Consider the following 14,079-nt stretch of genomic DNA (forward strand, 5'->3'; position numbering starts at 1 on the left):
TAAAACCTTGCCCGCCACTTGAGTAACACAGACAACTCAGGTAAAGGTGCTAGGCTCGCTGGCAGGTCACAGTACATAATGGTCTAAGTCCCCAGGCCTGCCAGCTTGCAAGTTCAGGCAGATGGATAGATGGATAGGTACCTGAGTGGGTGGATGATAGGTAGATAGATAGACAGCCAGACAGATTCCTTTCCCACAACATTCATACATTTTTATCCAAAAGCATAATTAGTTTGCTCAGACCTTCATCAAGGGCTGCCAAGGACAAAATGTCAAAGTTACATTGTTTTACTGGTGCTGCCATGAGAGTTGCTATGCATTAGCCTTGGAGCTTGGGAGCTCCTGCCTCTGCTAAATCACAAATGGTTATAGATTGTGGACTTTGAGAGTACTTCTTGGCAGGGGGTGGGGAGGGTCTTAGCTTTTTTCCCCCCTTTTGTTGAAAACAGATTTTTCTCTCACATAATGTGTACTGATTATGGTTTTCTCTCGCTCTACTCCTCTCAGTTTCTCCCTGTCTCCACTTCCTTTCTATCTCTGATTTGAAAACAATCAGACTTCTAAGGGATAATATAGTAAAATATAGTTTTGGCAACAGCATGGGTTGTCTGGAAATTCTTATGGGACCCCTTTACCAACTCAATTAGATGTAACCCAAACCCAGTAGTAAAAGCTTCATTTGGTGACAAGATAGACGATTGGGATTCTGTCCCTATCATTTGGTGATTTTTGTTTAGATCACCTTCATATATGTATATATTTTAGCAAGCATCTACTGTATTAGGTTTCCATACTTCCTTGAAGGTATAGGAATGTTATATTTGTTTCTTTGTTAGGAGCAAAGTTTAAAGTGGAGTTCTGAGTGTGAACGTGAGGATGCACACGCCCCTTGACACTCTCTGTATTGTATACCCGGATATCAGGGCCAGAGTCTCCCAGACTGCCTTCTTTTTCCCTTTATCTTTGCTTGAATTTCTCACCTGGCTATGTTTTGACTGGTTTATTGGCCACATCAGCTTCTTTATTAACCAATGGTAATAAAACATATTCACAGCATACAAAAGGGCATCCCACATCAAATAGTGTGATTGATCTTAGTTCTTTGAGGGAACATTTCTTCTTGCTATCTAATGCAGGTAGGCCATAGTGCAAGGAGATTGCTGTGTTTATAGGGGTGCCCAACCTTTGATGACATTTTAGTCTACAGATGTGTTGGGCTGCATCCATAGCTTCCTGGGACATGTGTAACTTATGGAGCTAAGGTTGGATATATTTACGTATTTCCTCATCTTAGAGGATGACTCCCTGGAACAGAATTTTTGTTGAGTGATCTCTTGGTTGTTCTTTCTGTTCCTTGCACTCTGATCTACAAGAACTTACCACATACCCCTTCTGTCACTCAACTCGTGCCAGATACAGAGAAATAGATTAATAGCATGGTTCCTACTTGATAACATATTGTACACTATAGAAATGCTATATTGAGAATACTTCCATTAGCACATATACCCACTGCTGTCTAAAACCGAAATGCTGTTGGCATTGTGAACACTGGCAAGAATGGCCTTGCGACTGTGAGGAACAAATGTGTAGAACCTGTGACTTCACAGAATATTGATATGATTGTCTTTCAGGAAACCATTCTAGGTCATCTGGTCCAGCTCACATGGTTCTTCTTAAAGCCTTTTCTCCAGCCAGTTTTTGCTTGGATGCCTCCCATGATGAAATCTTCCATCTTTGACAGATTGGTTCTAGGAAATAGGAAAACAAGGGGTATTCCTGTTGGCTGAGTTCCCTTACTGCTATGTTCAAAAAGCTATATTAGCCTTTTTCTGATATTTTTCAGTATAATTCCAACAAATAAACATAGCTCCTTCCTCTTAATAAGTAGTATTCTTTCTACTTTACAAGTGAAATTCTGGACGCTCAGAACAGTTTTTAAGCCCAAGCCCCTTGGACACTACAGCTCTTTTCAGTTTTTGCTTAAACACAATTCATTCTTTGCAGCAAATTAAGCTGAAGAAGCCTGGGAATAAAGTTTGGAAAAGGGTTAATAAAATTCTTTGCCTAGTAAAAAAAAAAAATAATAATTTGCTTAAGTAAGTTTATTCAAAACAAAGTGGCAGAGCCAGTGTTGGAAACCAAGTCTGTTCATTTAAGGAAAAAAAAGAAAGAAAATATTTTTCAGGCCTAGAAAGATGTCTCACTAGTTAAGAGTGCTTACTGCTCTTGCAAAGGACCTGTCTCAGCACCTATGTCCAGGCAGCTCACAACTGCCTCTACTACCAGTTCTAACACTGTTGATGGTACATAGACAAACAGGCGCATAAATGTAGATGGGAGTACACGATTCAAAGGTGAGTTCACAGAAAAGGGAAAATTAGACCTGAGTGTGGAAGGACAAGTGTATATTCAGGCCACAGTATATGCAAAAAGCATGGGATCATGAAATCACATGATGTGTGCAGAAGGTTCGGATGACTTTGTGGAAACTCTCTGTGGGATGCCTCTAACCAGGTCTTGGGAGTCTCAGTTAGAGTAGCGGTACTGATGGCTCTTAGGTGTGTTGCTGGTTAATCATGGTTAAATTAGAACATTTACCTGAGAAAAAGGATGGATCGAGTGGTAATATTTTGTGCTAGTCAGCTTTGTAGAGCATGACAGACTTTCTAAGGCAATCAGCTTGAAAGGATAGACAGTATTTTGACTCATGGATAGGGTCTTACTGTCCTCTTTAGTGATGCTTTTCTTCTATGAGGCCCTACCTCCTAAATTCAGCACAATCTTCCAGCAGTGCCATAAAAAATAAGCTTTTAATGCACAAGCTTTCAAACATTTAAGATCCAGAATTAAATTGTGGGAAACACTAGCAGCAGGTGGCTGTTGTGTTAGTGTTTGACTCACCCATGGCTCTGGCAACATAAGGGGTTGATTGCAGCAAAGGAGATACTGACAAAAATTAGTATTTGATTTTCAGATTCTGAAGTGTGTCCACCTGATGACCTTGCCCTATTACCAGCAGGCAAAGAGAACACTGGAGACTTCTTAGGTCCAACCTCTGTAGCCACTTACTTGAATTCTAAGAGTCACCTCTCCATTAAAGACAGTGTGATTGGGACTGACCAGTCTGAGAACATCAATATCCCCAACGACACAGAAGACTTAAAACAGAAAATCCATGACTTGCAAACCGAGCTGAATAGCTACCGGAACTTCATTGTCCAGTTACAGAAGCACTCTCAGTGCAGTGAGGCCATTATCACAGTTTTGTGTGGGACAGATGGGGCTCAAGATGGCTTGAACAAGCCTATGGGCCAAACTGATGAAGAAGAGATGACAGTTTCAAGTTTGCACCAAGTACGGTATGTAAAGCATATGAAAATCCTCCATCCACTAACCCCAGAGATGATTGACAGCGGGATGCTAGAGAGCCTCAAACAGCAGCTGGTGGAACAGGAGAAGGAGCTACAGAAGGAGCAGGATTTGAACTTGAAACTTTTCAGTGAAATCCATAACCTGGAGAACAAGTTCCGAGACCTCTCTCCATCAAGGTACATCCTATTTCTTCCTGTGCCAGCCTCTTACCTTTTAAGCCTGCAGTTCTCCAGGTTGTTGCTAGGCAAGTGCCCCAGAGCTGTAAGGGAAAGCTGCTGCTTTGAACAGGTAGAGTGTATGCTAGGGACACTTTACCTGGGTTCAGGCAGCCAGGGTGAGAGTGAAAAGCTACACTGCACAGTATCACTCTGTGCACACCAGTTAGGAGATGTGCAGCTTCTGAGATCGGCAGGGCAGGTGGTGCCCTCCTCAGGCTGGGGACTCAGGGTAAAAGCTCCACAGCAGTTACTTTGTGGATTGCAGTGTGTTTGCTGAGCTGCGGTGTTTATTTTTGAACTCTGATATTGTATTTTGCTGTGATGTGGAAGTAGAATGGATGTCCTAGGCAGGTTGGAAGGAATATAAATGTTTTCCATATCTTTACCCTTTAAGGTCATCTTAGAGAAATAAGCCTGTGTTGAAAGCGAGAAATTCTTAGGTCATGAAGATAATCCTTTATGGTTATAAATATATACATTTGCTTCGTGAGATATGGCAAAATGGGATCATCTGTAAAGTTGACCTTCATTCTTACTAATTTGAGACAAACACTGCTCTGAATTGTCAAAGAGCCAGAGTGAATTTTTTTTTTAAGACTTCCCAAGCAGCAAGATTGAGGGAAGCTTATTTATTGATGGTCAGTTCTATCAGCCCCCAGGCAGAAAGTGTTTGATTTTTTTGTTGTTGTTGATATTGTTTAATTGAAACAGAGTTTTACCCTGTAATTCAGGGGGCCCTCAAACTCACAGTCTTCCTGCCTCAGCCTCCTAAGTGCTGGAATTGCAGGTGTGTATCACCCCAATAGGTAATAACCTATTACTTAACCACAGATGCACAATGCAGGAGATACTCTCAGCTTGTTTTTGTAGATAGAGAAATTGAGACTCAAAGATGTTGCTATGACTTGCCTGTGGCCAGCTTTAAGTCCACACTGTCTCACTCTTCCTCCTCCACAGAATTGGCCTCTACCTTTAAGATGGATGTCTTGTGATTTGCTTGTAGGTTATTGGTATTAACAGTGGTCATGGTGAATCAAAGTGCCTGTCAGGCCACTTGAGATCCAGCTTACTGTAGCTACTTTTCCTCTCTGAGATTTTTCTCTGTGCTTGTTCCAACATTCCTAGGCTTGCATAGAGAAGGATGGTACCTAATGGTAAGGAGGTGGTATTGAATGGTAAAGGTTTAGCAATCTGTGTGTTTTAAAAAGCAAAGCTTTACTACCTAAGTACCTTTAGGACAGATTTCCTTTTCTGCCTGAATCCATTTGTTGGAAGCCTGGGAGAACTTGGTGCCATAAGATACCTTGTTTCCATGACCCAAGTTACTCAGTAAGTGGTAACCTAAGAGTCCAGCTCTTTCCGTTGGAAGCAGACAGTCCTATCTTTTTACCCTTGCCATATATATGAAATTTTGGTGGGTCCCTAACCCTTGGAGCACTTGTTTCTACAATTTAGAATTTTGTCTTTGAAGAACATATGGAAACTAATTGTTCTCCTGAGTCCTTGCCAATCTATGCTTTAATTGGGGGCTTTCTAAGGTTAAAAATATTGCAGAAGAATCTCTGTTCAAGCATTTGTTAGCTGTTTGAACTCAAAAAAGGAGTGACCTTGTACAGTTTCAATTTTTGTAAAGTATATATGCTTGTACAGCTGCAGGCTTTCGGAAATTATGCTCTGTCATTTTTCCAATTAGTAATAAGGTCACAAAAATTCAATTCTAAAATGACACACACGTTTTCCTTCCCTCTTTTATCAGATACGATTCATTGGTTCAGTCCCAAGCCAGGGAGCTCTCCCTTCAGCGGCAGCAGATAAAGGATAGCCATGACATCTGTGTCATTTACCGTCAACACATGAGCACCATGATCAAGGCATTTGAGGAACTTCTGCAGGCCAGTGATGTGGATAGTTGTGTGGCTGAGGGCTTCCGGGAACAGCTAACACAGTGTGCTGAGCTGCCTGAGCAATTGGAAAAGCTGTTTCTCCATGGTAAGTGGGTAGAGGCACTGGTCCTATACTCTTTGACTTCTTGCTTGGGCACTGGCAGAATTCACTCCTTGGCTTTGCGCATCTCCTTGCCAACTATACACACTGACCTGTTCGGCCCTTAGGCCCAACAGCCTTCTTCCTCATGGTCTTTGCATGTTATGTCTCTCCTTCCTCCTTCCTTTTCACAGCCATTCTACTGGGGATGTCCTCCTTGACAATCTCTATAATGCTCCTGCCACCCGCTGACATCCTGTCTCCTTCATCTGTTGCATTTTCCTTAGTCTTCACAGTGGAAGAGTGAGTGAGTCCAGTTTTATGGTGTGGTGAGTATGGCCCATGACAGGAAATACACCATCTGTGGTCATGCCAGGAATAAATGGCTGAGCTTGGATTTTACATCCTATCTCTTAGCATAAGTCTGTCTGTTCCCACTAAATCTATTGGTAGTCTTTTTGGTATTTTTAGTAGTTATTTGGTCAGAAGTGGGCAGTGACCACCCCCAGGGACACACTTCCCCCAGGAGGCAACACCTCCTAATCCTTATAATCCTTTCAAATAGTGCCACTTCCTGGTGTTTGAGCATTCAAATATATAAGCCTGTGGGGGCCATTCTGATTCAAACCACCACACTTGATTGTGTTGGTGATGAGCCTGGGGGTTAGGAATATTACTTTCATATCCAAGATTGAGGGGCTGTGATGACAAATATAATCACTGAGTCAAGCTGTGTAGACCAGAGCTTTGGCTTCCCTTGTAAGATGTGGACCTTCTGACTTTGCTTACCTATAACCTCAGCACTCTAATACCTAGGTGGCAAGATCACTCTAAGGGTTAAGTGGTAGCTGTGAGGCCTTAACTGTGTGAGTAACATATGGCTCTCATGACAGAGTACTTTCTACCACATAAGTTTATGTTGAGTTAGGGCTTGACCCTCAGAACTGTGTGCTTTATATGTGCGAAAAGTGAGTTACGCAGAGAAACAGTGGACTTGGTGCAGTCAGGATCCCATTCACATAGAACTGACAGTTTACTGTGGATCTTGTGTGTGCACTTTAATTTCATGATGAACATGATGGGGGGTAGTTACCCCATCTGATCCCCATTAGTGTTTTTCCTAAAGACCTGTCATTGTAGTGGCATTTCATTTGTATTTTAATAAATGAAGCTTGCATGAGGATCAGAAAAGTAAAACAGCCACACTGGCCAGCCTTACAGGCCAGGCAGCAATGACACACACCTTTAATCCCAGTAGCTACATTAGCTTGCCATAGAAACCAGGCAGTAGCAGTGCACTCCCTTAATCCCAGAACTAGAGAGGATTATAAAATAGGAGGAGACAACTCTCAGTCTCATTTTGAGGTTTCCTGGAGGCAGGATCAACATTTTCAAACTGATGTCAAGGTAAGAGCTGGTGGCTGGCTCCTTTGCTTTTCTGGTCTTTAGGTTGAACCCCAATATCTGTCTCTAGGTTTTATTAATCGTGCTACATGTCATAAACTAACTTTCTGGTATTTGCTCCTAAGAGATTTGAGGATCAGGGTTTAGGAACACTAGAATGCAGTTTTAGTCTGCTGTCTTCTGGCTCAGATGTTCTGAATAAATAAGCTTGCTTTCGCCTTACTGGTGCAGAAGTAACTGGGTGGCTGACAGATAAAGCTCGATTGCCCATGCTCTCAGTGTTCTTGTCTTCTCTTCTGACAGCCTTGGCACTGGTCCTGGCCAGGGAGGTAAGGGGGAGGGTGCCTCTGGCACTAGGTGCAGTCCCTCTTCAGCTGGTTACTCAAGGTCTTCTCTCTCAGCCAAAGTTTGACCAACACTGGAGATCCCACTTGTTTTTTGTGGGTTCTGGAGGCAAGAGCAATTCAGGGCTAGCAGATAGCTCAAATGTAGAAGTTCATTTTCTTCTTTAAGGTATAAAGGTCACAGGATCCTCATGGCAACTCCTTTCATAAGTAATAAAAAGAGACCCAGAGACAGATCTTTCTTGAATGCCATGTAAGAAGTCCTGCTCTTGAATTATGAACCAGGTTTACAATAAAGTGATTTGTATCCATGGCAGTGTGTGGCACAAGTTCTTAAACATTTAAATATAGACTTCAAAAAACAATACCAAGCATGTTTACTATGGAATGACAGGCAGATACTTCTCTGATTGTATCATTTCCACACCCATGCATGGACAGCCTCACGTTTCTGTGCCTGGACCCTTTTAGAACATGTGTATCTTTTATGGCAACAGGACTCTTGGCAACCTCTCCCTTTGCTCAGCGACAGATAACACACATTAAGCTTTACTGACTACAGAACATCCTTCTACATAAATGTCTTTTGCCTTATTTGATGATTCCCAGGGGATGGACATTTAGGATGTGTCCATTTGGGGACTGTTATAAGGAACACTGATTTGGAATCTTAGTGCATCTTTGCTATTTCTGCAACAATATTTGGTTGACAGAATCTAAGAAACAGAGTGAGAAGTAGAGTACTTTCTTGATGCTTGCTAAGGGCCAAGCTGGGAACTAAGGATCCCATGATGGGTCTTGAACTTGACAAGATGCTTTGGCGTGTGCATATTTCTGGGGTGAGGGTCTGTAGTTTTTAGCTTCTCCATAGGGCCAGGAACCAGAGTCGATCAGGAGCTGGAGTTGTAGTCAGGTTTCCCAGTGTAGCCTCTTCATGCTGTCTCCAGAGACAAGCTACATGGATGAAGAAGACAGTTTGTTCTCTTCAGATATAATTGAGCAAAGTACTGGATTGGGTGCAAAGATGATTGGGAGACCTTAATGAACTCAGCATGGGTGTCAGGCTTTAGCCACTTGTATTTCTGTGGAGCCTTTGCCTTGACACTCTTTGTCGTTTCTTCTCAAGACTTTCCATAGTCTGACTGGTGGAGAAAACATTGAGGAGACGCAGTTAGTTTTCATTCTGTGTTTGCTGTACTCTCAGCCCAGAAGAAAATGCATTCTTCTCATTTCCCAGCAGTTAGGTCATATAGGAGGGGGCAGAATCTGAACTGCGGGTTTGATTTCACAGCTGTTCTTACCACTGGGATATATGTGTCCCACTACCACCATGCTGCCCCTCCTTGAAAGTAAACTCACCAAGGGCAGACAGGACAACTCTGCAGCCATCCTTGTATACCCTGTGTGCCAGGCTTCTGGGAGGAGCCATGGTAGACAGGAAGGAAGAAGCATGGAGTTGGATTGGAGATGCCAGTTATTGAGTGTGTGGGACAGGTGGAGTCTGAGTGGAGGATTCTGTGCCCAAAGAGGCTTCTAAGCAACAGCAGGAGACAGGCTGGGCCAGCCTTTCACAAGTCAACTTCTGCACTGTGGTCCTCTTGCATGTCACACAAGGAAGCAAAAGCTAGCTTTTGGTTTTTGCTTTTTCTTGATTTCTGTGTTACAAAGATGACACTCCCTCACTGTGTGAGCTCACAGTTCTTAGGTTTGCCAGAGAAATGGGAGCAGTGTTTTCATGACATGCATGCCAGGCTTCTACAAATCTGACAGATGGTCTCCTACCACCTGTGTGGAGGCAGTTTCTACCAAGAAACTCAGTTTATCAGTTGCTATGATCCCTTCATGAATCCCACAAAGATGGCCGTTTGCCATTTCGCTTTAAAAAGACCCTGTTGTGATGACGGAACAGGTGTGATACAAGCTCCCCAAAAGATCTTTTATTTCACAGACTCAATCTGATGGTGTCATTGCAGCACTTCCTGCCATGTGCATGGAGGCCAGGTCTTTGAGGGTTTTAAGATGGGCTTGTGCTCAGGAAACTCAGGATGCTTGAAGTTATGCCAGACCAAAGCTTCCTATCCTGTGCACGAAGGACATGACGCTAAGTTCACAGTGATGCCCATACAGCAGGCCACCACCTTTTATATGCCTGGCAGTACTTGTACAGCTTCTAACTGTTGGCAGCGCAGGGCTAAATGGTGGCCTGTCTTGAGGTCTGTGAGATCAGAGGCTTTTTGTTACCTGAAGGTTGGTGAACAGCCCCAGTGTCAATTAGACTGTTCTTTCAGAAGATAAGTGTCCTGCCCATTATAAATTGTCCTTCAGGACTTAGAGCTCTGACCCAGTCAGATGTGACTTTCTCTTTTGAGGAGGAGTGCAGAAGGCAGACATAGGGACTGCAGACTTGAGAGCATCTATCAGGCTGGGGGACTGCCAACCTCTCCTTGCCTTGTGGAAGCCACAGCATCACACTAGTATGGGAACGATGTAGCCAGCAAGGTCCACACGTAGATCTACACCTGCCATGACATTGCCCCTTACTGAAGTGCAGTCAAGTGAGAGTGGAGCCTGGAGCCTTGGACTTGCACTTCTGCTGTAGAGTGAGGGAAGTGCTGACACTCTGGGATTATAGGAAGACCTGAGATGGAGAGTGCATGTAAAGGAATTGTATTCAGGGCTGCTGCCTCCTCACTGTGGCCATTTGTCTTTTGCCTGTGGGTGACAGTGCTGTACAGTGTCAAGTATATGGTGACCTGCTGGGATGGAGAGGGAGCCTGGCTGCCATACAGGCCTCGCTGTGATAACCGTAAGCTGAATCACAAGACATAAAGCAAACATGCTTGCTTGCTTGCTTGCGCTGGTGCCCTTTTCCTTACCAGTGATGTTTGGGGAATTTTCCTTTTGGGAGTTTAGAGCGCTGTAGGTGCAGGCTAATTATAGTCTCATTTTTCAAAGCAGCAATAGAAGGGCTTTTTTTTTTTTCCTTTTTTCTTTAGCCATGCATCAGTTTCTTCAAAGAGCTCATCCTGGTCTGCAATTTCCAGAGTTTTGAAGTATTTTTAAAATAAAGTTGTTAGTTGCTTTGAAACCTGGGCCCTTGCATCCTTTCAAATGATGACACTTGGGAACAGAGCACAGCGTCTTTCCCCCACAGCATCCTGCGCTTTATTTTTGTCTTCTTTTGTCATTTCTGTTAGTCATTTCCCCTGCTGTCAACAGTGGCCTCTTCAACTGCACTCCAGTACTGCTTTCCCCACTAATCCCAGTTCTGAGAGCCTTTCCTAGGGAAATAATTTAAATGCAGATAAAACCATATGCACATATATATTTGTCTCACTTATTTACTAAAATGAAAATTTGGAGGTGACCTAAATATCCAATAGGGGACTACAAGATCCAATCCATGTGTGCCTGCCAACAGAATGTTAGCATAGTCTTCAAAGCAGAGGCTTCTAAAACAAACTTCGTAAAAGAAACGCTCGTCATAAAGTGTGATGTGAAAAACTGAAGTCAGCATCCTCTTCCCACGTGCATGAAAGGAAGAACAGAAGGCAGTTTGGATCGTGCCTGCAGAGGGGAGGGTGGGAGGTTCGGGATCGTGCCTACAGATAGGGTGGGAAGAGGGAGGCTTTATGATTCTTTTACCCACTGCTCACGGTGAGCACATATTCCGCTAGTGCCAGAGGATTTTGTGTTGTGTTCTGTGGTTCTGGGACTGGAACCCAGGACTTCACATGTGTTGTACTGTACCACTAACTGTGTCTCTAGCCCTCCTTTTATTTGGTATCTGCATATGTGCATGTGTGTGTGCATGTGTTTGTGCAGGCATGTGTGTGTGTGTGTGTGTGTGTGTGAGTGTAAGATGGGGACTGCTGGAGTGGAGGGCAGAGGTTGATGTCACACGTCTTCCTTAATTGTTCTTTTTATTTTTTGAGGCAGGGTCTCTCATTCATCTTGGAAACACTGTTCTTTACTGCCTGGCCAGGTAGTCCTGGGCACCTTTTGTTTCTTCCTCTCTAGTGCTACAGATTTAGGCCCAAGTTATCACATCTAAAAAAAAAAAATCATGGTTATGTGGTAGGCACTTTACTAACTAAGCTGTCTCTATACCCCCCAGAAGTTGGCTTGAATTTATGATCTTCAGCCACTTGAATATCTAGGATGATAGACCTTTGCCACTTGACCCTGCTGTTGTCTGTGTTTTAGACATAGGAAAGAGCTGCATCCAGAGATCACCATGGTGGCTGCTTTCTAGATTCCTTCCTTTCAGCTAGAACGAGTGCCTGAATTAGGGTGTATGAACTTGGGCTGTGTGATCCCACTCCCAAGGTCTGTTGTCAGGAGCTTTAAGATGGATCCTTGCCTCTGCAAATACATGAACAAGGAAGTGTCGATGAACAGTTGTTAAAAGTTCTTTTCATCCTCTAATGTTCTCTGTGCTCCTAGGAGCAGTGGCTGGAGCAGATCCGCGTCCCCAGAGGGAACTGCATGAGAGGTGAGTGTGTAGCGCTCCTTAAGGAAACTCCAGGAGTTGCCAGCTTTGATTTGCCTGCCTGTGTTTAAAATTTACAGCTCTCTGTTTTCTGCAACGTTTTTTTTTTTTGTAAATAAGGCATCAGCACCCATAGAACCAACAGTGACTGCACAGCAACCAAAGCTCACCACTGTGAGTCCTGCAGCTGCGCACACTGGGCTCAGGTGACTTGTGGTGTTTCTGTCAGTAACTGAAGTAGATCTTCCTGAAGGAACCCGAGGGTCCCACTGTCCTCAGCCTGGCACTGGAGCATGTGCCAGCTGATTTGTTTTCCTTCCCTCCCTCCATCTCCTACCCTCTGCCCCATGCCTCCTTACCTGCCTCCTTATTCTCCTGACCCACTCTACATAGCTGTGTACTCTGTCGCTTTCCTTGAGCAATGGGAAAGCCATTCCTCAGAGGCAGCTGGAACAGAAATGACCATGGACCTTGCCATACCCTGTGTCTTTCTGTTCCAGCATCAGCTATTCTTGCCATACCACTTGACATAGTTCCATGAAGAACTTAGCCATGTGGTGTGTGCTACATTCCCATTTGGCTCACTCCTCTCTAAGGAGAACAACCTTGTCTAGCACTGACGGGGTTTCACCCTTGTTGCTTCTGACGCCACAATTCAAGCATTTTCATTCACACTTCAGGACGGGGAACTTGTGGTTCAGAGCTGTGTACCTTCATTGAGTGGCAGAGCTGGAACTGGAACTCTAGCTGCCATGATTCAGCACCAGTTTTTCTGTGCTGTCGTTTTAAAGATAAGAATGATAGCATGGATTATATATATGGGCTTTGCTTACTTCTTCAGCCAACTGACTGTGCTGAGGGCTTGCCCAGTTACACTTCCTATGCTGTGGAGTACCTTCTTTAATGTGTATGGCTTGGGGGCCCTTGGAGTGAAATGAAGAAATGGATAGTCTGGAATGTAAAAATGTTGATTTCATTGGCTTCACAGAGGCCATCAGCATCATTACGGAGAGTAGGCAGGGAGGTACCCTACCTCACTGGAGAATGTTGTTATCAAGGTGACTGTAGTCATAAAAGAAACACTCTTCCCTCTTCAGGGTCACCAAAGTTACCTTCTAGTTGAACCCATGCATCCATCCTTATTCCACATCCTGCTGGCAGCTATGGAGAGGGAAAGGAAGGCCTTTGAGTGGGGCTTGTCCCAACTAGTCTTAGGGTTCTAAAGAATCAAAGTGATGGTACTGGGACCTCCCTGGACTATGTCCATGACTGATGTAATGGAGACATGGTTTCAGGGGCAAGCCAGGCCCACTGGGTGGTCCATTGAAGCTGTTTTAGGATTCTCAGCCCAACGCTCTCCTACAGGACTAATGGGGGTCTTTGAAGTGGAGAAAGTAAGGATGAAGCTTTTCAGACTTGCTATTCTGGAAGACCGAGTGTGTCCAGAGACTAAGTGGGAGGAAGGCAAGGAACATCTTTCTGTACTCTTTAACCAGGTGTTTCTCCTTTCCATCTCTGAGTTTGCTGCTCTTCCTTCTGCTCTGCTATTTTCAGTTGTAGGCTCAGCACTCACAGGTCACTCCTGCGCTAATGAAATGGGTACTCTTGGCCCTCACTGTATGTTTGAAAGGCAGCAGCAAGCCTGGCATCCATCACACTGGGCTCAGCTGCACCCGGTGTTTACCTGTTAATGGATGCGCTGCAGCTTCGGAGTCCTTTGCTCTTGTCTAAGCACATAAATAATGAGACTGGCCACTGACGAGAAGTAATAGGAAAAGGGGGGAGTACAAAGAGCTTAAATTAAGGCGCTTATCTATAATGGAGATTCACATTGGCTTTTCACGGCATTCAGCTGTTTTTTTCTTGTGGCTTAGGTGGTCCTTGCAAATCCAGGTTACTAACCAGATGATTGCCAGAATGATAGTATAGAAACCTGCCAAGGGAGTCAAGAAATCTTTGAGATTTTTTTAGGTCTAAGGCCATCCTGTGACTTTGGGATGGACTCCCACATTCTTTTGGGGCTGTGGGGCCAGATACGCATAGGTCTAATCTGAGTGATGCCACTTTTGAACCGAGACAGCACCTGGCTCATGATGCACCTTGGCTTCTTTGATTGTAAAGGACAATAGTGCTTCCTTCCCCAGAGGGTGTCCGTAAGGACAAATAAATATCCAGAACCCTGGGACAGAACAACGCTTTGTGAACAGGTGCCCCTGAATCATGCTCTGTCTCAGGCTGCTGCCCTGTAAATCACAGTGTTGGA

General features: G+C 44.1%; 1 protein-coding gene across 9 annotated transcripts in view; it reads left to right on the top strand.

Moving 5' to 3' along the window:
- Cdk5rap2 (CDK5 regulatory subunit associated protein 2) overlaps positions 1 to 14,079 on the top strand; it is a 183,163-nt gene that overhangs the window by 136,170 nt on the left and 32,914 nt on the right. For 8 of the 9 annotated variants that reach the window (XM_038334749.1, XM_038334754.2, XM_038334750.1 and 5 more), the window contains 3 exons: positions 2,978 to 3,551; positions 5,350 to 5,582; positions 11,771 to 11,819. In XM_038334749.1, coding sequence (XP_038190677.1) covers positions 2,978 to 3,551; positions 5,350 to 5,582; positions 11,771 to 11,819 — 856 coding nt within the window. The remainder of the gene's footprint in view (positions 1 to 2,977; positions 3,552 to 5,349; positions 5,583 to 11,770; positions 11,820 to 14,079) is intronic. The other variant, XM_038334753.1, reaches the window with a different exon arrangement.

This window comes from Arvicola amphibius, chromosome 6 (genome assembly GCF_903992535.2).
Source record: "Arvicola amphibius chromosome 6, mArvAmp1.2, whole genome shotgun sequence".
Classification (NCBI taxonomy): Eukaryota; Metazoa; Chordata; class Mammalia; order Rodentia; family Cricetidae; genus Arvicola; species Arvicola amphibius.